Consider the following 24,541-nt stretch of genomic DNA (forward strand, 5'->3'; position numbering starts at 1 on the left):
TGAGGTGCTGATCACAGAAAACAAGAAAAAGTGTCTCACACACTCTAGCTCCATAGAAAATATTCTTTATTTGATGTTTCGGCCCTGCAGCCTTCTTCAAGATCGAGTTGTTTAATGAAAAAATGAAGCTGATTTTCACGCTTAACACATACTAGAACCTCATTAGTCTCAAGTGGATCGCTCCTGATCTGTCATCATGAATTATAACAAACATAGGACACCAAAATACAAAGTGACAGATGACACAGTACACTTGTTGCCTATGTTTTGGCAGAGGAAATGCCTCACGAGACTGGCCAGGTAAGAAAACACTCCATTTAGGTATTTACTGAGGATTTCCAGAGGTATGAGTCACTTGTGATGTGGATTGGAGTGAGCAATTAAAAACCGCAGGGCGGCAAGCCGCAATTCTGATACTTGAATAACCGGCTGACATGATATAACGCTGTCCGTTCTGGGTCAATGAAATCAGAGATGCAGAGATGCATCACTTTATACAAACAGCCAAGTGACCACAAAAATGTATACATGATACAGTCTGTGCTATCTCAGCCTGATTAGGTTTGAGCGGGCTGAAACTAGGAGAACCGGTCAGTCCTGTAAGACGGATTAAGTCAATAGGCAGAGAGACGTTTGGAGAGACCAAATCACAACAGTTACATCAGTGTTAAATAAGGAAGAAAGAGCCTTGTTTTCTCCATTTTGAAGTGACATTGTCATTTATTGAATTCTTCAAATTCTCTACATACCCAATTTCGCAAGACATTCTGCCAGGCATAGCATACACATTTCGTTTTAGGAAAATAATGCCAAGAGTGTCAAATAGATTCAGGAAGAAAATGGTATACCCAATTGCTCATGCAACTTATGATTTACGTGATTCATGCTTAAATCCAAGCCAATATCAATATCAGGTGCAGAGGTACTTCCCTGACGAGGAAGCGCCTTGACAATTTTCCAGTTGCTGTAACCTCAAATACATTCCCAGATGATACACAAACAAAATCAATTTAATCACCTTTTTCCATATATACACACACACTCTAAACTAGCAAGATAAACAGAAGCATCACCCCACAGCCTTTAAGAAATGTGCAGTGTGGATTTCTGTCAACACCAAGAATAAAAGCCAGTTAAACAAGATTAAGCACATAGTTGCAGCCATTTGTTGTATCAAGTCACTGATTTAAAAAAAAAAAAAAAAAAGTTTTCACAGACATGACTTAATAGCAATGGGGCACATTTACATGATTTTAGCTAGACAGTACTTGAAATAAAGCAATTATAAAGCAACAGGCATCAAAATGAAATGTTTAAGTTTTGAAATGAATATAGAGAAATTTGATTTGAAATGGAAATGCTTATAGAAGCTTTGAAATCTCTAAAATTGCTTATATGGCATGTAGAAATGGCAACACGGTGGGTCAAATGCAATAAGTTTAGCTCTAATGGCACTGTAACTAACCAATAAAAAAAATAATTTAGCCACACAGTGAACTACCTAACACATGATTTAGCTATTGGCACCTAAAGCCCTGTACTTAACATTTTTTTGCTGCTCATTCTGGTAGGACAAGTCAGTTGTAGGGCCCACACACAGACAGGCAATTATGGCGATGAATGGCATGCAAGTATGGTCTCAATCAGCTAATCAGGTCAGTGCTTTCCACATACATGCATCAAATTACGCTTCAAGCACTTTGAGCTATGCCAAGATTTGAATATGTCTGATGCCATAGTTAGATTTGGAAAATTAGATTTTGAAAATTATCCATCGTGTAGAAAGATTGCAAAGCCTTCAACACTACAGGGCCGAATTGGTGACAAATTCATCTTTGGGATGAGAGGCAACGGACTGACAAATTTAAAAACGCAAAACAAAAACATTAACCTAGAGATGAAAAGGGGATTAAATTTCCATTGTGGATGTAAAAACGTTGCTGTGTATGTGAAATTAAAAGCACAATGCACCTGAAGGTTGACAGTCAAACACGGGGCCCGCGTGAAAAACGAGCTCTGTGGATCATTTATGTACATAAGAGACCGTGGAGCTTGTGCTGGAGGAGAGCATTTAACTAAACCCCTATGTGTTGGTGTGCGTACAACGTGTGTGTGTGTTTTTGAGCCATCCACATCTTCCTCCTTAGACCAGGACCTTGACCATCAGCACAGCGGTGGCGGTGGCGAGGGCGAGCGGCAGCGCGGTGGTGCTGGGCAGGCCGGGCGCTGCGTTGCACAGGTCGGTGTCGCAGCACGTCTTGGTCATGGTGTAGATGGTGGTGTTGCTACTGCCGGGGACATTCACCTCCTCGGTTGCGTTGCACATGGCCGCTTTTAAACAGCCCTTCTTCTTTACGTCCAGGAAGCCAGCTGTGGAGCGAGAGCAAATACACAATTTACTATCTGTCGATTAGCTGTTAGATTACACTGGCTATTGACCATTCACACGGTGGCCATTTTGAACACTCGGGGTGGGAAATAAGTTGGCCAGTGTCCTACTGTTGTGTACCAAGATGCATCATACAAACATTTATCATTTCACAGATTCACCACTGAAAAACTTTCAACATTGAAGCGAATGGATCTCAAGCTAGCTAGTAGCTTACTAGCTAGTAAGCTAGCCAACTAACTGCCAACTTCCAGCAGTTGTTGTGGTCGTTCTTCCCGAGATTATCCTTCGATAACTGTTGGGTCCATCTTCAGTCCTCACATATAACGCTAAAGTAAAGTAGTAACGCCAATCTTCCAGGTATAGAGTTTCCCACTTCGAGTATTCAAAATGGCCGCTGTGTGAATAAAGTCAACAGCGTCACAAAGAGAAGGTGGATTTTCATGTTTTAACTTCTATTGAAGGATTACATGCTGCTTTATGGATTGAGAAAATACAACCATTGCTTTTATGAAACTTTTTCAAAACCAATTAGATAAACTCATGGTGATCAAGCTAAAAAACAAGGTTTTTCTTTGTTCTTGAAAAGTTGACATTTTGGAAATTTGAATTTTCACCCACAGTGACTTTTAGTGCGATTTAGGTCAGCAATCCAAATTAAAAGTGTTCAGAATTAATACTTTTACATACGTGGCTGTCTGAGCTGTCAGACGCTGAAATGTTAAGAATTGAGAGATTTACGGGCCTAAAGACCGACTGACTACCATCATTAGCGATCTAGCTGCGCCCTATGGGTGCCAGGATGGCCTTCGTTTTATCTATGATGAATCTGCAGTGAAAGCAGAGACTGGCGACTGTAATCAGCATTTTAAACACAGGAATAAGTGCCTCAGAATGGATGTGACTTCTGTAATCACTGAAAAAAAAAAAAAAAAAGGCACACTGGCACTCCTTGATGCTAAATTCAAGCATAAGGGCACAGATGTTAATTTGTGTAGGGATCTGATGAAAAAACCTACTTCCCCCACTGTGTGATGAAAATGCGCCCACACTACCATAAGGGCTGCAACATCTTCCTTTACTGCTGGTATTTATTAGTTGTGTATCTGGACTAGTTCATTGTGGCTTTCAAAGTGTGCGATGATGCCAAGTCTCCTTCAAGCCTGTCGCAACTGGGAGAATGCTGATCGGTAGGATTTCTAGCAGCTTTAGCTCCTTACCTGCTTTCCCAACGCCACTGTAGCACTGTTCTCCCGCAGCACAAGTGGTTTTTGAGGTGATACACAGACTCCCCAAACCAATATCACATTTGTAGCACTCCAGGGCATGAGCTGAGAGGGGGGGAGAGAGAAGACAGAGAGAAGAGGAACAAAAGCAGTAGAATGGAGGGGGAATAACGTTAGCAAGAGGTAGCAATTAGGTTCAAAATGAGGTCTACGTTCCAGTAAACATCTTGTCATTTGTCTGAAACAAACGCTCTTGGTGACAGTCCTTTGCAGTCTGGACTGTTTGAACAAGGAACAATGGTGTTGGTCAAGGGACACTTGTTTACCGCTGACTCAGGTCCTGCAGCTTAGCATTTTAAAAAGGAGGTCTTATATGGCTGAGTGAGACATAATGAGACATTTTGTTTGCCGCTCTGATCCTCAAACACACACACACACACACACACACACAGGCCAGGGCTTTTCGAAAAGCTCCAAGACTTTTGCCAAAGGAGCGGAGCCAGGCGGGTTCACTCCACAGCTGGAGAAAGGTGAAGGGACAACTGGGGTGACCTATGACCTATGACTGGGCGATATGGTTGAAAATCTATATCACGATAATCATAAGGATTTTTTTCCGATATCGATGTGCATCACAATATGGCTCACGCATGCAAAATTATGTTAAATAATCAAGTTAATGTTCATCCCATTGAACTGAATGGTACGTGTGTCAAATAATATTCCTTAAAACGTTTCACATCTCATTTTGTCAGAGTTTTTACATAAAATTTGCGTCTTATCATCAGTTTAGACAGCAGAAATGTGTGTCACGATATCCCAAAACCACCATATCATGACGATATGATAATATTGATTTATTGCCCAGCCCTGCTATGACCTGAACCCTTTTCACTTTACCCGTTTCATTAAAAAGCTGTGTGTGTTTTCCAGATGCAGAGGAAATATGCATATTAATTTACGCTCTGACTTAATGCATAAATTCAACCAACTCCTACGTGATGAAAACCTGGAATGAGTGTGTGACTAAGCGCTGGGAGGGGAGATTTCTACACTCACCCAGCTCTTCACATGTGAACACACACACACGCACTCCAGTACTACTAGAGTTTCTAACAGTTAGAAACCTGTCCTTCAGGTCTCGATCTCAGAGTCTCATGACTGGGATTGTCATGGAAAGGTAAATTGATCCTATGTCACTTAAACACACAAAGCACGTCTGTTTCTTGCGGGTTTGAGCAAGATTAGCTTAGACACTTGACACCAATGAACTTTTCAACGTGGCCCATCTGATTTTTTGGCTTTTATGAAGAACACCTTACTCTGCTTAGATCAATTTCACAGCATCAGAGGCTTCAGAGGAAATCAAAGCCCAGACCCAACTGGGTTTGTTACATGGGGTGGCATTAAAAAAAAAAAAAGTAAGATTCACAGAGCATTAGGCTCACTGCAATATATGACAATTCATAACCAAATTGGTATCAGTGGATATTCACTAGGAATACCAGTTTGTTATCTATCCACTAATTATTGACCTGCCCTGATAATTTGGAGAACCAGGAAATGAAGGTTAGCAATGCAATAAATATGCGATAAACAACATGCTACATTCCATTCGCTACTAGCAGAGGTGTAAAGAGGACTGACATGTTTTCTTCATTTAGAAATACTGCTATTTCAGTTAATCGTACTCAAGTCACTTGAGATCACTTGTCAACAAACAAATATATCAAGATTTTAGGCATGTTTCAAAACTTAATGGGTTATTATCAGCCCAAGGTTTTGTACTTCACTACTCATGTCCAAAAATAACTTTCTCAAGTAAAGTATGTAAATCCTTAAATTACTCAAGTAAAAGGACAGAAGATTAAGTATTCAAAAGAGTAGAATCTACCAAAGGATAATAACTAAAGTATTTGTTACTGTGCTTTCTTTCTACTTCTGCTGTCTAATGATGAAATGTCTCATTCTACCATTACTGCAGGATGCCATTTATTCATTTATTCAAGTTAAAAAGTAAGCATAAAATCATTTTTCTTTTCAGCCTGGCCAGAAAAGACATCTGCTTGAAATAAACTTGAAGGAAACAGTTTGTAAGATGCGGTGTCCATATGTCATGAAAAACAATTAAGAAGAAGAATGATTCTGCTCTCCTAGTGCCATAATCCCAGTTCATTACCTCAGAGATATAATATACTGTATACCCACACCCCACACCTTGTACCGCTGGTTTCGGTCACACCCGAACACAAGAGGAGTTGACAATTACAGCGACTTGCTACAAGGGAGCTCCACTCCCCTATAGAAAGGCACGTGACACATGCTCACACTTGTTCTAGATAGGAGCCATTGATTACAAGTGATTGGTTAGTCAGAATCTAAAATATGCAGCCTCTCTCCTTCTCCCCCTCTCTCTAGAATACAAACAGTATCACCAAGTCAGAGGTTTGTCTACCTGACAAAAAGGAAACAGCCAAGACTACGACTAAATCTGAAATCTACAAAAAATGGATTCACTTACAATAAAATATCCAGATAACTAAATATGACAGAATACAAAACACTTGGGAAGTTCCCCTCCCCTCTATGCTGCCACACCTAGCAAGTGCTCTTGGTGCTTAAGGGCTCTGCAATGTTGACCGACGAGTTACACGTCACCTGCGTCTGTCTGGGAGGCTTTTTGGGGATTAAATCCAGTCCGACCTGTTCCTCCCCGCTATTCAGTCACCCCATCCATACATCACACAGGGTTAGGGTTACAATTACGCACCAACTAAAGTTCCACGGCTTCAGACTACAGCATAAAAAAAAAGGTCAATTGAGGGGGTTAGGAGAAGCTGACTGAGGTGAAATAGAGGGTTCGTCACATGGGAACAATGACAGCAACGATGTTCAGTTATACGAGGATATTTGTTCACTGGGGCAGAAGTTATCTCAATACATAATTGGTTGGTTGCGTCTCCAGCACTCTTGATTGCAACACGCTCTCCACAGGGCGGATACCAAAACATCTCACACTGTGGCAACAGTTGTATGTTCAAGCCAAAGCAGCCGGTGCACTCGCCATGATACAACAGTGTTTAAAGTCTGCCAGATCCTAACTGCCAGTGTTTGTATAATTTGTACATACTGATGACTAAGCTGGGGCTAGGCTAGATAGGCTTTTGTCTTTTCATTGTGCTCAAAAGTTTTATGTCTTGTGTGATCTTTGTGATAAAGGTCTACATAAACTTGACAGGAGAACATGTGGGTGGGGATTTGAAATATTTCCTTGAAGGGATTAATAAAAAAAAAGGGTGTGAAGCAGACAACTGTATACTTCATGGGCTAAGCCATTTGACATGGCATTTGGCTTTCATTGGGAAATTGTTCCCAGTTGGTGGCACCATGTGGTTTGAGGTTTAAAGAGTGGCATTTCTATTAGTAAAAAAAAATGCTTCACTATCAAACAAATCATCTCAATCATCTCATGTGGAGCATCTACTCCCTTTTTATATTTATTTTTCTCATCTTTCTCACTTGTGTGTGACAATGTGCACACCTTTGCATAAGCAGCCATGGCATTTAAATGATCATACACAGATAAGAGATAAGAGGACCACTTTCTCTAAACTCCACACAGCAGAATATCTTTCAACCATCTGTCAACGAGGCCGAGCCGAGGCACGGCCCAGAGAGCTGCAGGGTCATGTGGATCTAAACTGGCTGAAATAAGTAGAAATAGCCTATTGACATACATTTGAAAACAGGTAATGTTCTTCTAAAAGACATGGGGAAGATAAAATTTATATCCAGAGTTGGAAAGTAACTAATGACATGTAGTTATTGTACCAGAACACCACTTAGTAACGTTACTATTGAGTACTTTTACACTTCAGTACTGCAGTGTTTTTCTCTTCCCAACTTGAGTAAAATTTTACTGAGGCAACAGCACTTTTACTTCAATAATATATTTCAGGTCTCTCTCACTCCCTCACTTTTGCCATCCATTTTGACCAAAGAATGAGGCGGCTGGCTGGCTAGACGTCAGTAAGTGCATCAAAACAGTGTATGGTGGCAGTTTAAACCATGGGGTGTGTCACTTGCTAAATCACCCTAGATTTCCCTAGTCAGCCTACTATCGCCCCCTACAGTTCATTCACTGAAACTACAGATTTCAGTTCAATCTGTACTACAGGGACACGGCCAGGAACAGAAACGGCACATGAAAACTAATGGGAGCTGTGTGTTTAAAAGACTGAAATCCTGGCTGGGAATTTGTATCATGGGACAAGAGAACAGCAAGACGATTATAGAGCAATTACAGTAATTGGATAATATTCTAGGCCTGATATCTCCCCATGTAATGAGCGCTCAAGGGAGGAATGTTCTCCAAGACGACACCTTCTGAATTTACTACCCAAGCTTTCCACCTGAGGGCATCATCGTCTCAAAAGGAGAGAAACAGTTTGTTTCTAGTTAAAACAATTATCCTTTCTAGTACTAACAATTGCCCATTCAATACAACAGTTTGTCCATGTGCGATCAGCAGAAGTAGCCGATAAGCGACAGGCCCATTCCTGCCTCCCACAAGCCAAATCAAATTCCAGAGAGCTCAGTACGAGAAAGGTGCCAACTTATTTTAATGTGTGTAAATGAAGCAGATGTTATCTAGTTTGATGGGAAAAAAAGCAATACAGATACTGAAATATAACAAGTGAGACACACTTGACGCACTTCATGGGACTTCTGCTTCACAGTACACAGTGGAGAGGCCATGATCCGGACTCGAACCCGCGGTGTGAGCTCACGCCATGCACTACACCACATCACATGGTGCACGCCTACTTCACTGGGAATGACTCACACAACTTGTCCTGCAATAATGTGTACCCAAATACATCCCAAAACAATTACAACAAAAAGGTAAACATGCAAAGAGTGCCTTCATAAGCTCCCTTCAAATACAAATAATGACACGATACCTACCAAAAGGAAAGTTAAATATACCCAGGCGGGTCTACTGTCGTTGGGTAAATACACTTACTGTGCATGTGGATGTAAGCCAAAACGCACAACTATTGTCCCATCCACTGTATCCCCGAGGGACTAGAACAAACAGGGACTACTTTACATCCTTCTGCACAGATCAAAGACTCCGTTTTAAAGCATTATCCATATTCAGAAGAGTCAACAACACCAGCACCAGCCTGTACCATGCTGACTTTACAAAGCAACCAGACCTCATTTGAAATAATCGACTTTTTCTAAGCGTTCACATACACACAGATTCATTCCTTTTACATGGATATGAAAATTCAGTGTGTAATCACTTCCCTCCCACAAACAGCCATTTAAGAAACTAATTAGTGGGGAAAAGGGGACAGTTATATCACCTGAAAGCATTATGCTGTGAGAAGCAACAAAGACAAGACATATAGTCAGGTCCCAGATAGGAAGGGTGTGGTTTGAAACAAGAGACGGGGAGCAGCGGACCGAGGGGCTGCCTAGGACAAAACGAACTACAATAGAGCCAAACACAGTAATAAGAAGATGTAGGCTATAGCCTTCGCAACGCACCCAGTCTGCAACCCCTTTTTGTTGACAGGGAATCTGACACCGGGCTTTGCATCAAACTGCTACTGGGTGAGGAATTTCTCATCTAATGCCTGGCAGGTTGGGACATGAGACACAGTCTGGGAAAAGACAACACCTTATACCACAAACAAGCTGCCTTACCCAAAACCTATAATAAGGTATTACAGCAAGAGCCAGGGATGTCCTGGAGGATAAACCCACTGAAACACTTTGTTTTCCAATCGTGGGACAGATTTACCCATATTTTTTGTTATTTTCCATATGAATATTTGAGTTAAAGTCACAGTGTGCATCATATGAAGCAGTATCGAACTGATTTAAGTGGAGGATGGGGTGTTTTGAGGGGGGAAATTCATGCTTTTCTAAGTAGAGTTGAGGTTTGTTTATAAATGATGGAGTTTCACATTATGATGAACAACTGGAAGTCATAGTTTAAGCCACTTTTTGTAAATTTACCACTGAGTTACAGGCATCATAGGAGAACACACCCAGTCTGACAACAGCCTCAAGCTCTGCACCGTTTAACACAAAGCAGAGTCAGTAAACTAAGACGACAAGAAAAAGAAAAAAACAACTCCTTAGATAAGTCAAATATTAGAGCAAATGTTCTTGTTAATGAACCAGAATAAGAATGAGTGCTCCAACAAAAACGTGCTCGACAGGATTTTGTCCTGCTTATGTGAGCACAACGTTAACTAGGCTGCTTCTGATGATGGTTAAGTGAAGAGCACTGTGCATTGGAGAGCCTATATTTCCTCAATGATGGAAATGATGATGAAAAAAATGACATAAAAGTCACTATAAACTCACTATTGAGTACCACACACATACACACACACACACACACACACACACAAAGTCTCTATAGGAGTAGGCTATTATAGCGGTTTTTCGCCAGGTAAAAAAGTTAAACTGGAAATAAATAACGTTTCCTTTGAAATCCGCAATGTTGTCACACAGGCTGTTATTCAATTTGTTTTTGTTTGTTAGTGTAACTTTTTCAATTAGCCTACGGGGAGCAGACCTGTAAAAACGAAGTTCTTTAGTTAAAAAAAAAATGCATTACAAACGAATCAATTAACCATAAGTTAGCGGTTTTCCTCTTTTCTTACCGATTGCAAAGCAGATTCCAGCTGCAAAAATGCGGAGAATAATTCTGTTCATCTTGAAAAAAACAAGGTTGGAAAACTCGAAGCGACTCCCAGGAGGATTTTGTCTGCGTGGACTCAAACCGTTATAATCTTGATCAAACAACAAACTTTTTCCGCCATCCCGCTATTTATAATCTTCCACCTCCCACCCAAACGTCACCGTTATCCAATCAGAGGACGCGTTTGGGACATCCACACCCTTTTCCCTAATCTCCCACCTGTGCCAAACAGGTAGGGGCTCCAATAGGGGTTTAAAGTGTGTGTATGGTGCTCAATACTGACTTTATAGTGACCATATAGTACTTTATTTATCTTTATTACTTTATCTACGAAACCAAACCACTTAACACATTATAACTAGCCTACCAAACCATAACTCTAAATTTACTTATGTTTACTTATAAACATAAGTAATATGCAGTAACATGACTTTGCAAGCTTTAAATAAAGTGACAGCACTGTATAAGGTTATTACACAGATTTCATGTAATTGGTTGGCTGTTGCATGACATTAGGAAATGTTCATAATTGTGGAATAACTAGGTATTTGCAACCTATCATCACCTGTCCTCATAATTAACCTTACACAGTGCTGTCACTTTACTTAAAGTCATGCTATAGCGTATTACTGATGTTATTGTTTATAAGACATTATTCCATTTCAGAGATGTAGAATTTATAATCTGTTATATGTTAGAGCAGTTTTCTATGTGTCTTTATAACTGGCTAGTGTTTGGTAGTTATAATGTTTCTGTGTGACCCAGGACTCAGATTCTTCTTTCAAACACTGTTGTCACTTTGGCCTCGGGGTGATAAAGCATAATGAATGCTGAATTTATAATACATTATGCCAACAATTTATAATCTTTAATAAACCTTGTTATAAGGTGTCATGCATGATTATAAACATGTATGACGAATTTTACATTGCCTTATAAATGCATTATAACGTGTTATGAATGTGCTTATAATGCCTTATTGACATGGCCTTCATAGAAAGTGTTACCATTTAATCATTCCATACAAACTCAGAAAACAGAATCTAAATTCAGTCGTCCGGTGGAACAAATCCCACAAACACAAACACAAGATTTGTCAAGACTTTAGAAACCTTTTCAAGTCATCACAGTACAAGTCAAAGTCAAGTCCCAAGTCACCAGAACCCAAGTCAAGTCAAGTCTCAAGTATTCTCTTCATGCATCAAGTCGAGTCTCAGGCAATTAACATTGTGACTTGAGTCTGACTCGAGTCCAAGTCATGTGACTCGAGTGAATCCTGTTCTTCACCTTTGTTGCATGTCATCCCCTCTCTCCATCATATTCCCTGTCGCTCTCCGGTGTGAAGCTTCCAGTCCGCTAAAGCAGGAATGCCATCAACCTAATATTAGAAACACATTAGAATCCACACATATGTATTTCCACTGGCTGTGTTGGGAATAAGAGTCAAGGCAGCTGAGTTTAATGGGACTAACTGGATGAGATTGTAGTTTGTTGTAGGATTTCTATCCACATCACAAAGGTATAGATCTTTAAACAATAGATAATAACGCTGATCTGCAGGGACTATACATACTAATATAAATTATACATAGTCAAATCTTATACATTCTGCGTACTGTGGCTGTGTAGTGAAGCAGAAATACCATGAAGTGTGTCAGTGTGCTGCATGCCAACTGTGTGGATTTACACTCCTTAAAATAAGTGATCATCTTTCTTATACTGAGTTCTCTGGAATTACACTATCATCTGTGATTTTGATCTAAAAAATGTGATTTGGCATGGGAGGCAGGGTGGTGTGTGTGTTTCTTTTCCCGGGCGACGACTCCTCCTCCTCCTCCCGAGAGACAGGTATGTGTCAGTTGTTTTCAAAAAGAAGATACGATACTTTATTTCTCACTGGCTCACTGGTTTCACTTCTCAAATATTATTCAAATAATTTACAGGTTTTGCTTGAGGTGGCAATCTAGTGTTGATCACAGCTACCTGCAAAAAAAACCACAAAGCCGCTGTTCATTTCCAAAGTAAGTACAAGGGGACAGTGCAGCATTTACAGTAGACACTCGGCTACTTTTCTTGCTGCAAACATGAAAAAACGTGTAATATCACGCCTGTCTCCTGTGTTTTGAAGCAAAACATTATGATTTTTACAGGTCATATAACATTAAAAGTGGTTTAGGCTCAGGAATCATGTGTCAGCAGTGAGTAAAGTATTTTCCTTGCATTCGGCATTTATTGTTTTAATTTTGGGGGCATTTTTCCTGAACCACAGATTTTCCTTTTGGGCAAACACATGAGCAAATATAATTGTCTTCCCAAAGCCAGTTGAACCTGATGACAACATGTTGGGACAGCTTGCTTTGCAACGCAGTTTCATGCTGGAACTGGAAGAGTCGTTCGCTCAAAGTTAAAGAAGACACTTTCAATGTCTGTCAAGGGTCGGACTAGCTGGCTGGAAACTCGATGTTTTTTTAATCCTACATGAGTCAGGAAAGAAATGAGTCAGACTTGAGGCTTCTGTCGGTCATTCCTCCTGTTCTGAGAGGCTTGAGAAATGAGACATGAGTCCCAGTCATGAAATGGCCTTTGCAGGGAGAGAATTTGAAAGAGTTAAATTATAGTATTCACACAAGCAAGTCTCGTCTTGCCCAAAGAGTATCTATGAACATTTCCCTATATGTCTATTTGTCTCCTCGTGTTTGTCAGCTTTGCAAATATCCTTGGAGGAAAAGACAAAGCATTTAGCAAACGACTGACGCTACAGACATAAATGGGAGTCAAGTCATTAGTAAGACTTTCACAGTGTGTTTCTCCACATCAATCACAAAGACAGGCTGTTGGTGTGAGATTTGCTGTTGCTGTGTGTTTGTCAAGAGCCGTTTAATGAGTATCTGTGTGAATGTAACTTTAAGGGGGCATGGTTTGGCCTCCTGTCAGAGGGGGGAACGGTTATGAAATGGCATCTTCAGAGTCATCATTTTGAAATACTTCAGTAAGAGGGAGGTTGTTTTGGCCCGGTGAAATGCCTCCATTGTTTTGCCCACAGACCCTCGGCTCTCCGACATGTTTCCCAACTCTTGTCACTGGGACGCAGGGCGTGTGGGCGAGAAACAGCCAAACTAATCCTCCTCCCCATCCGTCACAGCTCAGACAACAACACAATGAAGAAGTTTAAACTTCAAATGGGGGGAAGAAGAATAAGAGGAAGGAGAACAAGAGCAAAAAGAAACATATAGGTCTTAACAAAGCAGGGGGGTTTTACTCGTCTTTGTAAATATAATGATTTAAAAAGCCGATAAGGGAATTCAACAACATTGCATGCTGTGTACTGATAAACAAATGGTTACTTCTGACTTCATGCTCCAGTGCAGTTCTCTTCCCGTTGGCCTTCCTTGTCAAGTTAATAAACTTGCTTTAACAAAACCCCATCAGAGTGTATTACATCTTTGCCCACCGCAGTATTTACATATGCTGGAACATAGAAAGCCTCTAAAGAACTTATTTTGTATACCAACAGTACAGCTCTGTAATCCAGGATCAGGATCACATAAATTTGTTTGAATATGAGGGGGTTTTGTGCGTGTGGTCTCTATGGCCGCCTGTGCAGATATTTCCTGGTTTTACATTCACCACGCATATTCAAAAAGGCTTCCCATAAAAGGATCGACCCCTAAACTAAGAGAAGAAAAGGGTGCAATATTGCACGGGGTATGGCAGAGCAGAGGCATGACATTTTCACATGACTGCATGAGCAGCTCAACTGAGAAACTATGACACTGCAAAGTCACATTTTCCCCCCCCATTGAAAATGTTTTCCGAACTCAGAGCACACAGACACCTCTCAGTGTTCGGTTCCACTGCAGAGCATCAGAGAAAGAGGAAGAGAGAGAGAGAAATGAAATACACACACACACACACACACACACACACACACACACACACACACACATACACAGGTCGACAAGCAAATGTAAGATGTTGCTACATACACTCAAGGGTGGAAGTAACTAATTACATTTACTCACGTTACTGTCATTGAGTAGCTTTTGTGTGTACTTGTACTTTTTTGAGTATATTTTAAAGTCAGTAATTTTACTTTTACTCAAGTATGTTTTTGCTGTCAGTACTGTATTAAATCACATCCATTAGAGAGTGTTACAAATGTTGTGTCTCTCTATAAGCATCAGAAACTGGACCAATGTAAATTGGCCAATTGTGGAGCCATTCACAGTGAGAAGAGTAATCTGACTTTACTTTGTCTGTGCACTTTATTGTGTAATTTCTCATTTTTCCAATGAAAAGAATCTAGTTTGAACTCTGTCCTCTTGTCCTTTTTGAGTTGCATGGAAAAGTTCACAGCTAACAACGTCCTCTTTTCTAAAAAGTAACTCGGTAACTTTTGCTCCGAGTACAATTTAAACTAGAAGGGCACTCGGAGAGCGCAGACCACCGCCAAGGTTCGTGCTATTATTGCTTGTTCGTGAGTCGGATCCGGATCCGCTCCAAAATTTAATGGGTTCTTCCTTGGCCCATGCTACACCCTTCCACGAAGTTTCATGAAAATCGGGCCAGTAGTTTTTCCATAATCCTGCTGACAAACAGACAAACAAACAAACTAAACAAACAAACAAACGGCACCGAATACATAACCTCCTTGGCGGAGGTAATGAGCTGCTTTTTACTTTTACTACAGACTTTTACACTGGTACTTTTACTTCTACTTAAGTACCGTAATCTGGCCAAAACCTCGCAATAAATGATTTTTCCAGATTTTGAGTGTGTGGATGCCTTTTTCAAATCTATAATTCTCCAGCTCCAGCACCTCAACCAGGCCTTAGTGTCTTTTCTTCAGTTTGACTTCTACTTAAGTAAAATTTCAGCAAAGTAACAATACTTCTACTTGAGTAGGACATTCTAGTACTGTTTCCACCACCGCACACAACACCTAAAAAAACAGGGGATTCCTCCCCACGGTGTCCACAGACTTTAAAGGAGTTGCCCAAGGAGGAGGAGGAGGAGGAGGAGGAGGAGGAGGAGGGTGGCCGATCCCATGCTGTGGCCTGAGGTTTCCCTGAGTCATGAAGGAACCTCCTCCTCCTCTCCTCTCTTCTCTCCCTGGAAAATCTGACTGGGTGAAGCCACATGAATACAGTTGGCCCTACTAGTCATTTCACCAAAGAGACAGCTGCCATGCGGAGAGAAAAACAAGGTTTTATGAGTCATATGTAAGGAAGCTGCACCGTAGTGTCTGCTGGTTGGTTGTTTGTCTCGCTCTAGGTGTTTTCAGGAATGTTTTGTAAGGCGTCAGCTGGGATGGGAGGGCAGGGGTCACTACTGGAAAGACGCAGTTTCAGATTTAATAATGTATTTTGTTCATTTGAAGGTAAATTTGCCATTTTTGTTGTTGCTAAATCCATTTGGACTTTTCCCAATCCTCAGTGTTACCAGTGGATTTTGGAAAAATGATTACAGAAGGCTGACTGTATGATCTTGATTATTTACTTAAATGGCGTGTGTGTGTTTGTGTGTGTGTGTTTCTCCCACTATGTGACTGTTACTCAGAGTCATGTGAAATGTCGCTGCAGCCACACCCAGAAGCCAGACACTCTCCCATCCATCGCTCCCTCTCTCTATCAGCACAGGAAATCTTCCTATGCTTTCAAACTCCTCTCTCACACACACACACACACATACACACACACCCCTCTGGGATATTACTTTGATGTGGTGGCTGCTTTTAGAATCAGGTTACAGACCTGGTTATGTGAAAACACTTTGCCTTAAGGATTTTTCTGTGACCAGTTGAGGTTTAAAATTGGAATACTACTCAAATGGCTGCCATGAATTCCTTGGAAGTAACGAAACATGAGACTTTTGTCAAGGGTTTCGCAAGTTATCAAGCTCTCCACTGACACCGTGTGGCGAGGGAACAGAACAGCAGCAGCATGAGTAACCATCGGCACAAATAAAGTCTTGAAAGAAAGAAGTCAAAGGACAGGAATGTATGAAAAGAAAATAGAAGTTTATTGAGAATTCTGAATCCTGCTCACCCTTCCACAGTAGCAGAAAGACAACGACACAGACGTACATTAGTTAAAATCTGGACACATAAATCCCATCCTTATTGTTTCAGGTAAATCAAATAAACACATTTCAAGCAATTCATTTCCATCACGCAAACTAAAAAGTGTACAGGGGGAGAAGGGGGTGGGTGTGGGGCGAGTGGGGGGGGGGTAACATGGAGAGTATCCGCCCCGCTGTGTCAGAAACAAACAGGTTCTCAGCAGAGCGGCTGGTATTCTGTCGCTAAACCTTGACATAAATAATCCGACTACAATGTGGAGGGAACGCCAGTAGAATCAGTGCAGTAGTGGAGAGAGCTGTAGGATTCAGATTGTCTAGATTCCTCTTTCTCTGCGACTCCTCCTCGAAGTCTGCGAGGGAGATGAAGCTACACGAGGGGGGAGGCGGGGGGTAAGGGAACAACGATACAAACGCAGCCCCTAGCCTGCTGTAGTGGGACGTTGTGTGTAGGAAAATGTAGTACAAGTTACATTCTCGCTATGCTGCAGTACCAATACAGACGGTTGTTTGACACGCACACAGACAGCCGGAGAAATGACGAAGGCTGAGCTTTCTGAGCGATTCTGAAACAAATTCACCTAAGTTTGATCTACTTCTACTACGCCTCCTCTTAACAGCAAAACAAAAACAAACTACGTCCAAGACGGGCGCTCGTGCCTCTGTAAGAAAAAAAAACAAAAAAAAACACACAGCACCCGTGCGTTTTCTCGACATCTTAAGGCAAATTTAACAGAATACTTTGTGCTGTGTGAAAATGGCTAAACGACATCACACACGACGACGATGACGACGACGACGACGGACCGATAAAAAGCCGGTAACTAAGATTACAAAACAGCGAGTGACACGGCAAACACCCGTCGCCACCGTCCAAACTGTCTCTGTGAGTGCCAGCCTGAGTGTACATGCATTGGGGTTAACAGGAGGGGGGGGTGGGGGGGGGGGTGGAGGTTGGCTTCCAATGAATGAGGGTTTACCACCACTCTTTACCAAACTGTGCCAAATACAGAACATAAACAGCGCCAGAGATGGAATTGAACTCAGCCATTGCACTTCTTCTTCGTTTCTTTTTTTTTTTTTAGCTTTCCATCTACGGCCCCTAGACGTAAAACCCTTGGAGAGGGAGAGTTCCCGTGGGAGCGAGATGGGTAACGCCACCCGTAATATAATAATGGTTTCCCCGCTGGGTGACGTTACCCACCGTGTGCTAGTAATGTGAGTGAACAGCAGCAGCGAGGAGCCCCTGTATTGTTAGATTTCCTCTTACCTCTTTTCCTGTTTTGGCACTGATGAGTTTGGTAAGGTACGTGCATGGAATCCCAAGTGTGTGGTTGCATTGGTTTGTAAGTGTGTGTGTGTGTGTGTGTGTGTTTGTGGTTAAGATCATGGCTGTGCGTTTTTTTTTTTTGTCTCGCTCACACTCAAAAATCTTTACACGTCGTTTTTCTTTTGCCCTAATCTAAACCAAATAATACAGTCTTCAGGGTGGGGAGGGGGCATCTGGAGAGCTTTTGAACCGCAGGTGACCCCTCCCCTTCTGACGATAACTCTCTCCTTCCCGTCTCTCTCTCTCTCTCTCTCTCTATATCCGTCCTCCTTCCTTCCCGTCTCCTGTGTGCTCTAGCGGATGGCCTTGACGGGGCTCTTGAAGCTGGAGGCTGCCTGCAGCTGGAGCTGGTAGGCCATGGGGTGGATCTTGAACCCATACAGCCTGGGGAAGAGGAACAAGACAAACACCTATGAGCATTTCTTCACCATGTGATAAAAAAAAACGGCAAAAAGAGAACATGGTGTGCGCATGAGGAGAAAAAATCAAATATTTGTTCAGATACATGTGTTTGATGACTAAGACAAAAACGAGACATTATGGACTGGAAATAAAAATGACATGATATATATGATATATATATAAAAACAAAGAGATTACTGAGTTTTAAAACTGATGAAGCTGTTTTAAGTTGTGTTCAGGAATGTTTGCTTTTAGGGAGAGAATGTAAACGCGTGCTCTCAATCTCTCACCATCTCCCTTCACCCCACCCTGACTCTCACGGACACAGTGCATGTCCCTCCTTCGCACGTGACATTTACTGCAATTTACTGCAACTGTTTGCAAACTGTTACATGGCTTACTGCTGCAAATAGACATTACAACGGGGAAATAGGACGAAAATGTGACTGAATTGGTTCACGATGTGACAACAAGTCGACTTAAGTGTCCAGAGATTTGCTGAAATTAAAACCTTAAAGCTGCACTAGGCAAGATGTTTTTATGTAAAAATACACCCATCTTATCAGCCTAAATCACAAAGTAGGGCTGCAACAGAAAAGAGCGTCCCATCCCCACTAACTGAGACACTGTATATTCACTCTATTTGCCCAAATTAAATTCTGGTGTCGGGTACGGCCGCTTCTCCGCCCACAGGAGTAATGAATCGACCTTAAGACTGAAATCCAAACTGCAGCGAACAGCAGCGCTCTGTCCAGAGAAAGCTGGACTCACTAACGTTAAATCTGTTGCCTCTCTTGTCCCTCTGGTATCCTTTGGTATAAAGCGATACCAGACTGGCCAAGTTGGTAAACATGAGCGAGGTGTGGGTGTGTTTGGTGACATCACTTAGCATAATTTCTGGGCATTTCATAAGTTCAAAATTTTCAGTCAATTACCTCTCACTGCCATTTGGAGCTGTCAAAGTGCAGAGTTGCCTAGCGTGGGTTTAATATTAATTAAATGGCCAAAACGTGACTAAAACTAATAAAAAATTCACTCAGAAAGTCTAAAATTGCTGCCAAAATTAACACTGACTTTATCTGAGTCACAAAGTCGACTAGAGCTTCTTTGTCCACCGCAGTTCAACACACACAGTGATGAGCTGGTCTAATGTGCGCACAGCTTTAGGTTCGGCCTGCCACACTAACCTCGGGACAAACTGGTTGGCGGGCCTCTTGGGCCGGTACTCAGGGTGAACCATGAAGAGCATGTGGGGGAAGCCAGTGCCAAAATAGGCGCCATCTGTGTGGTGGTGCCTGGAGGATTTGGGTGTGTAGACGTCCATGCACTTAGGGCAGTACAGCTTCACCATGGCCTCTCCTGGGATGTCCGACAGGCCTACGGAGGGAGAGGAGTTAAAAAACGTGAGGAGGGATTTCAAAGAGATTCACTGTAGTGGATAAGAACTTAAATAAAGCTACTAAACCTTAAGCACAGACAGCATTAACTTACGAATGCCCACCGAACAATGCTGGTGTAAATACTTCTTTTATTCCCCCTCTGGCAGATTATCCATGTGCAGCAATTTTGTTGTCACATCCAAGCAAACTAAGATTTGAATGGAGAACAATCTGCAACATTTTGAGTTGAGGCCAGCTTCGGTAGAGCTGCAGTCTGGCAGATGGTCAGCTTTGGCTTTGATACCGGCTCCTCCATTTCTCAGTGCAATGTAGGTGTTATTGATAGACAAAATGGACTCGGTCACTTCTTTTTATAACCATTTTACACAATTTAAACTTTGTTTTTGTCATGTTTTCAACCTTTTTTTAGATGTTCACGGTTGAAATACACACGTTTTTAGAGCAGCTATCAGTTTGTTGGTGTATTCATTCAGCCTGCTGGTTTTAGAGCAAGATGGACACAGCAGGGAGGACCGTTGTTAAGATCAGACTTAAACATATCAAACATATAAAGAATTTACCTTGGAAAACGGAAACGGACATTATTACCCAAATTAAAATTGGCATAATTAATCAAATATATTATTATGAAACAAATGATCACATATAGCGAGCAAACAGGCGGCTGCAGCTGAAAAGCAGACAAGGAAACACTCGTTCAACTCGTTAAGACAGCCGTCTGACAACTATGCACTGCTGCACTGATTTTGCATACGATAAGCCAAGAACATACTGTGGTTACATTCCTCAATAACCTTCTTTGATCTCTTGCATGCATCGACTCCAAGCAGAATGAAATAGTGTGCTCTTTACAATGGTGAAGAGACAACTCATGCAAAATAAGACAACCACACCATGACACCTACACAAAATTACTGTTAGCATGTATGTAAAACATTACTGACTATAAATAGAGTTATCAGCTATCTTGCACGACATCAGTCCCTTCGTTTGTTTGTTTGTTTTTTAATGATGTGCAATTCAACTCAGAAAACATTTTTTTCTAAATATTGATATATAGTATTTTGGAGTGAAACCCTTTTATCAATCTGTCTTTACTCACCAATGGGAAGCATAGGCTGATTCTCACAATAGACCCGGGGGCAATATCCAAAGTCTCCCTGCTGATACTTCTCCAACTAAGAGGCAGAGATGAGGATAAAGAGTCAATATTAAGCAGCAACAATTCAATTCTTATCTCACAAATGTCACTTGGTTTGAAAGGTTGCAAAGCAAGACTTCCCTCAGTTTACCTCATTTAAAAACTTATTTAGCAAAAGGATCCTTTTACAGGATATTTTAAAATGCAGGCCAGGACAAAAGATACCATTTAAAAAATTTTTTTTTAATTTTTTTACAGTTTTTGAAATGGGATTGTTGATCTGTGACTACTGGAAATCATCATCATGTGACCTTACATGATGTAAATATCACCTTGGAGCACTGAGAGGTAAAATAGTCCCTGATTCCTTCCAAGCTGCCAAATCAAACATTGCTGTATCTTAAAAAAAAAAAGATCACTGATCACAAGGATTATTATTTTTTGGTCTCTAAAGTTAGGTTTAGACATAGCATCTCCAGTGTAGATAAAGTCAGGTTTATAATCAATGTGAAAGGTGAAATTTTTATTTATTTCCAGGTATTGAGATGCCAAAAGCTGTGATTGACAGACACTTGCTTACACAGATAGGCCAAACCAGCTTTATTAGTTTGTTTCCCTACTCATCCCACACCAAAGAACAAAAAAAAACCCACATTATTTCCCCTCATCCTGCCTAGAAGAGCTGCTATCCAGCCTAAAAGCTCAATAGCATTGTTTCAGCGGAGAGTTTTATTCTCACATGGTGGAAATTTCCTTTTTACTGCATCATGAAAAACTTCAGGGAAAACCACCGTCACAAATCCTGATCGGGATAGCGGATCTGCTACCACCTACCATCTGTGCGATGCCTCGGTTGGTGAGGATGTAGCGTGCGTGGATGAGGCCGTACAGCATCTCAGCCGCCTGCTCTATCAGGTCGCTCTGGTTGGGGTTGTCCTCCAGCTCCTCATCTGATGACGCAAATCAAGGGAGAGAGGAGAGAGGCCCTTTTTGTTATTTGTTTCTGACAGCTTACAGAGACGCACAAAAGAAGACAGACAGATAATCAGAGGGACAGGGAATACCAAAAATAAAACAAAGAGAGCGCGTCCTTGGGATATGAAAGCAATTTTTTTCACTCAAGGTTTGAGACACATGATAAAAAAATCAGTTTTCAAAGCGTGATACATCAATGAATCTTTGAAATTTAGGGCACAACCAAAAAAAATGACGCCGTTCTGAACCACAACAGTTCTGAAGGAGCCTGAAGAAGACCTGTTGTGCTTGAAATGAGTTGACATGGTTTTTTCTTGCACTGAGGTTCAACGATCCTTTCAAAACATACCATGATTTGGAAAGAAAACGACATCCTTTACATTAAAGAGAATTAGATTGCATCTTACTGACCTGGTTCTAGGTCCAGGATCATGTCCAGGGCCTGGCGGTAGTGGGGAACCTGCTCATTGAGCCCCGTCAGATTGAACTTGTCCTGGATGTAGTCTTCATCCACCTAGCATTGGAGAAATGAATTGATAAGAAAACGGATTAAGATAAAAAGAAGGAGCTGGCCATGTGATCTAGCTGTGTGTATGTGTATGTAGTGACAGGGATGAGATAGAGAGCGAGGCTTCTCACCTCACAGAAAAACTCATTCCCCCTCAGTCCACAGAACCAGGAGATCCATGACACTTCTTCTGAACTGCTCATCTCTGGAGACTCTGGAGAACCGGATGATAAATCAACTTTATCAACACTGAATCTGCTTAACTATACAAAAAAGAAATGACTGACAGTCTCGTATTCAGCGTCCATTCAGTTAACTTAGATGTTTTCTCACTATCAGGTTTTGGAAAAAGACACGACTAGTCTGGAGGCAGCAACACTCGACTGTCAAGACAAGGGTAACTATTACTAGATGATGACTGCCGAAATCTGACAACGGCTAGGCTAACTAGCTGACGTTATCTTGTTAACATTAGTTTCATTTATAGGCTTGCAGTTGCCGTACGCTCACTAGAAACCGTCTACTAATGAGTTGGTTGTAAACATGGGTTATTGGTGATAAATCAGAAGTAAAGGCCAATGCATTAAGACTCGATAATAAGCGGTTAATAGCGAACGTTAGCCCGCTAAGCTAAAACTCGCTAGCGGCTAAGACCCAAAATGAAATTCAATATGGCGCATCGTTGGGAAATAGGCCGCATGAAGATCAGCGTTTTCCGGCGCTACGTTCACCTCTGCTGCAAACGGACCAAACCATATGAGCGAGTAATTCTGCCAACTTACCCCGTCTTCAACTTTTCTACTCCTGTAAAATATGACAGATTAAAATTCAGCTATCTCGCGGGGTGTAAATAAGATGGACACCACCTCCCAGTTCACCCTCTAGGGTACGTACGGTGCGGAATAACGTCAATAGGCAAAACGTCATCACGTTCTCCTTCTTCTTCTTGTAGCTTTTCGGCAGGCTAGACACCCGTCGGCGTGTTGCTGCCTCCCACAGTTTCTTTTGAGTGTTGCACATTCTTCTTAACTCCCATTCCAGACCCTCACACTCTTAGGTGGGCACTTAGACCTTTAGTGAAGAAAAAAAGAGGTACCGTTTACATTTTTCATTGTAAAAGATCATAAACCCAAATCCGACAATTGACGAAAGTCTTGTTCTCTCTTTATATTTCAGGCTCTCCATAAAGACATTTCACACAGTCCATCCTCATGCTTTCCAGTGTGAGCTAATCCACAATGTCCCACTCTTAATAATTAATAATCATTTTATCTCTTATAGCCTATCATTTCCCCAGAAAAATGTATCTTCCTCTAACATTCTCCTGCTATACTAAATTAATGGTGTCCCCCCCTTTTCCTTCTTCCCACTCTCTCTGCCATCTCCTAGTTAGTTTCTCCTTCAAATCCACCTCCACCCGCTTCACTGCTTCTCTAGCTGCCTCATCTACAGCCTCATTGCCTTCCGTTCCCCACATGTCCTGCAGCCACAGACCGTAAAGGCTGGAACCCATTTAAAAATCCCACCATACTCCCAGCCGTTTGAAAAGGAGGTCAAGTGAGGCCGGACCCATGAGCTTCCTCCCTGCAGAGTCGCCAATGCAGCAGAATCTGCAAGAATCAGAACAAATATCTACCTGCTGGGGTTTTACTTCTTCTACCTAGTCCACTACAAAACCAAAACCCTTCATTTCATCCCTGAAATGTCCTTAATTTCTCCATTACATAAACATTAATTATCCATTATCCATTATCCATCCAAAACATATCATAGCTTTAACAAAGTAAGGGTTAGTATCATGGGCTTTTAAGGAATCTATTCATGGGTTGATTCATGAAGAGTAATTAGTAATTAAGGGATTTTCATGGTTTACAGTGTTATTAATGTGTCATTAATGGAAAGTACCCGTGGTCTCCCTGACTTCTTCATTATATTCTAAAGTAAGCAGTCAAAAAGGTTTTTTCTGACCATGCGTGATTCCCAAAATCAGTCATATAAACAGAACAGCTCATTTTAATAACTTTAAACTGGGTTGCTGGTTCATTTTTCAATTGTTTTTTTATTTTGTGATGGTGTAGAATTATTCTGAGGCCACCAACTTGGATCATTGATGTAATTCACATTAAAACCATTATAATCATGCTTTTGAATAATCCTATTTGAGTGGCTTTGGACATCTCCCTTTCTCTCTCTATCCAGGTTTATTGTCTCCATGTTAATATAATTCACAATAAGGTTATCAATAAAGACTGCAGTGTCAATCCCATGCACACGTTTGACAAAAGTGCTTTACTTGCTGGCCATTATTGTCTGTTCATTAATGGATGAAACAATCTTCCTGGCACTGAACCCTGTATCCAAACCT

General features: G+C 41.4%; 2 protein-coding genes across 2 annotated transcripts; both read right to left on the reverse strand.

Moving 5' to 3' along the window:
• Nucleotides 1–49: 49 nt before the first annotated feature.
• Nucleotides 50–10,434, reverse strand: LOC139920799 (sperm acrosome membrane-associated protein 4-like). The gene is made up of 3 exons (XM_071910880.2): nucleotides 10,305–10,434; nucleotides 3,610–3,720; nucleotides 50–2,370 (listed from the first exon to the last, which is right to left on the reverse strand). Exons 1-3 carry the CDS (start codon nucleotides 10,354–10,356, stop codon nucleotides 2,144–2,146), a joined length of 390 nt encoding a protein of 129 aa, XP_071766981.1. The 5' UTR covers nucleotides 10,357–10,434; the 3' UTR covers nucleotides 50–2,143.
• Nucleotides 10,435–16,340: 5,906 nt separating this feature from the next.
• On the reverse strand, nucleotides 16,341–23,084 carry csnk2b (casein kinase 2, beta polypeptide). Its single transcript, XM_071910879.2, has 7 exons — nucleotides 22,959–23,084; nucleotides 22,308–22,390; nucleotides 22,080–22,182; nucleotides 21,528–21,643; nucleotides 20,655–20,730; nucleotides 19,340–19,529; nucleotides 16,341–18,134 (listed from the first exon to the last, which is right to left on the reverse strand). The coding sequence occupies exons 2-7, from the start codon at nucleotides 22,377–22,379 to the stop codon at nucleotides 18,044–18,046; spliced, it is 648 nt and encodes a 215-aa protein (XP_071766980.1). The 5' UTR covers nucleotides 22,380–22,390; nucleotides 22,959–23,084; the 3' UTR covers nucleotides 16,341–18,043.
• Nucleotides 23,085–24,541: the final 1,457 nt, after the last annotated feature.

Source organism: Centroberyx gerrardi, chromosome 19 (genome assembly GCF_048128805.1).
Source record: "Centroberyx gerrardi isolate f3 chromosome 19, fCenGer3.hap1.cur.20231027, whole genome shotgun sequence".
Taxonomy (NCBI): domain Eukaryota; kingdom Metazoa; phylum Chordata; class Actinopteri; order Beryciformes; family Berycidae; genus Centroberyx; species Centroberyx gerrardi.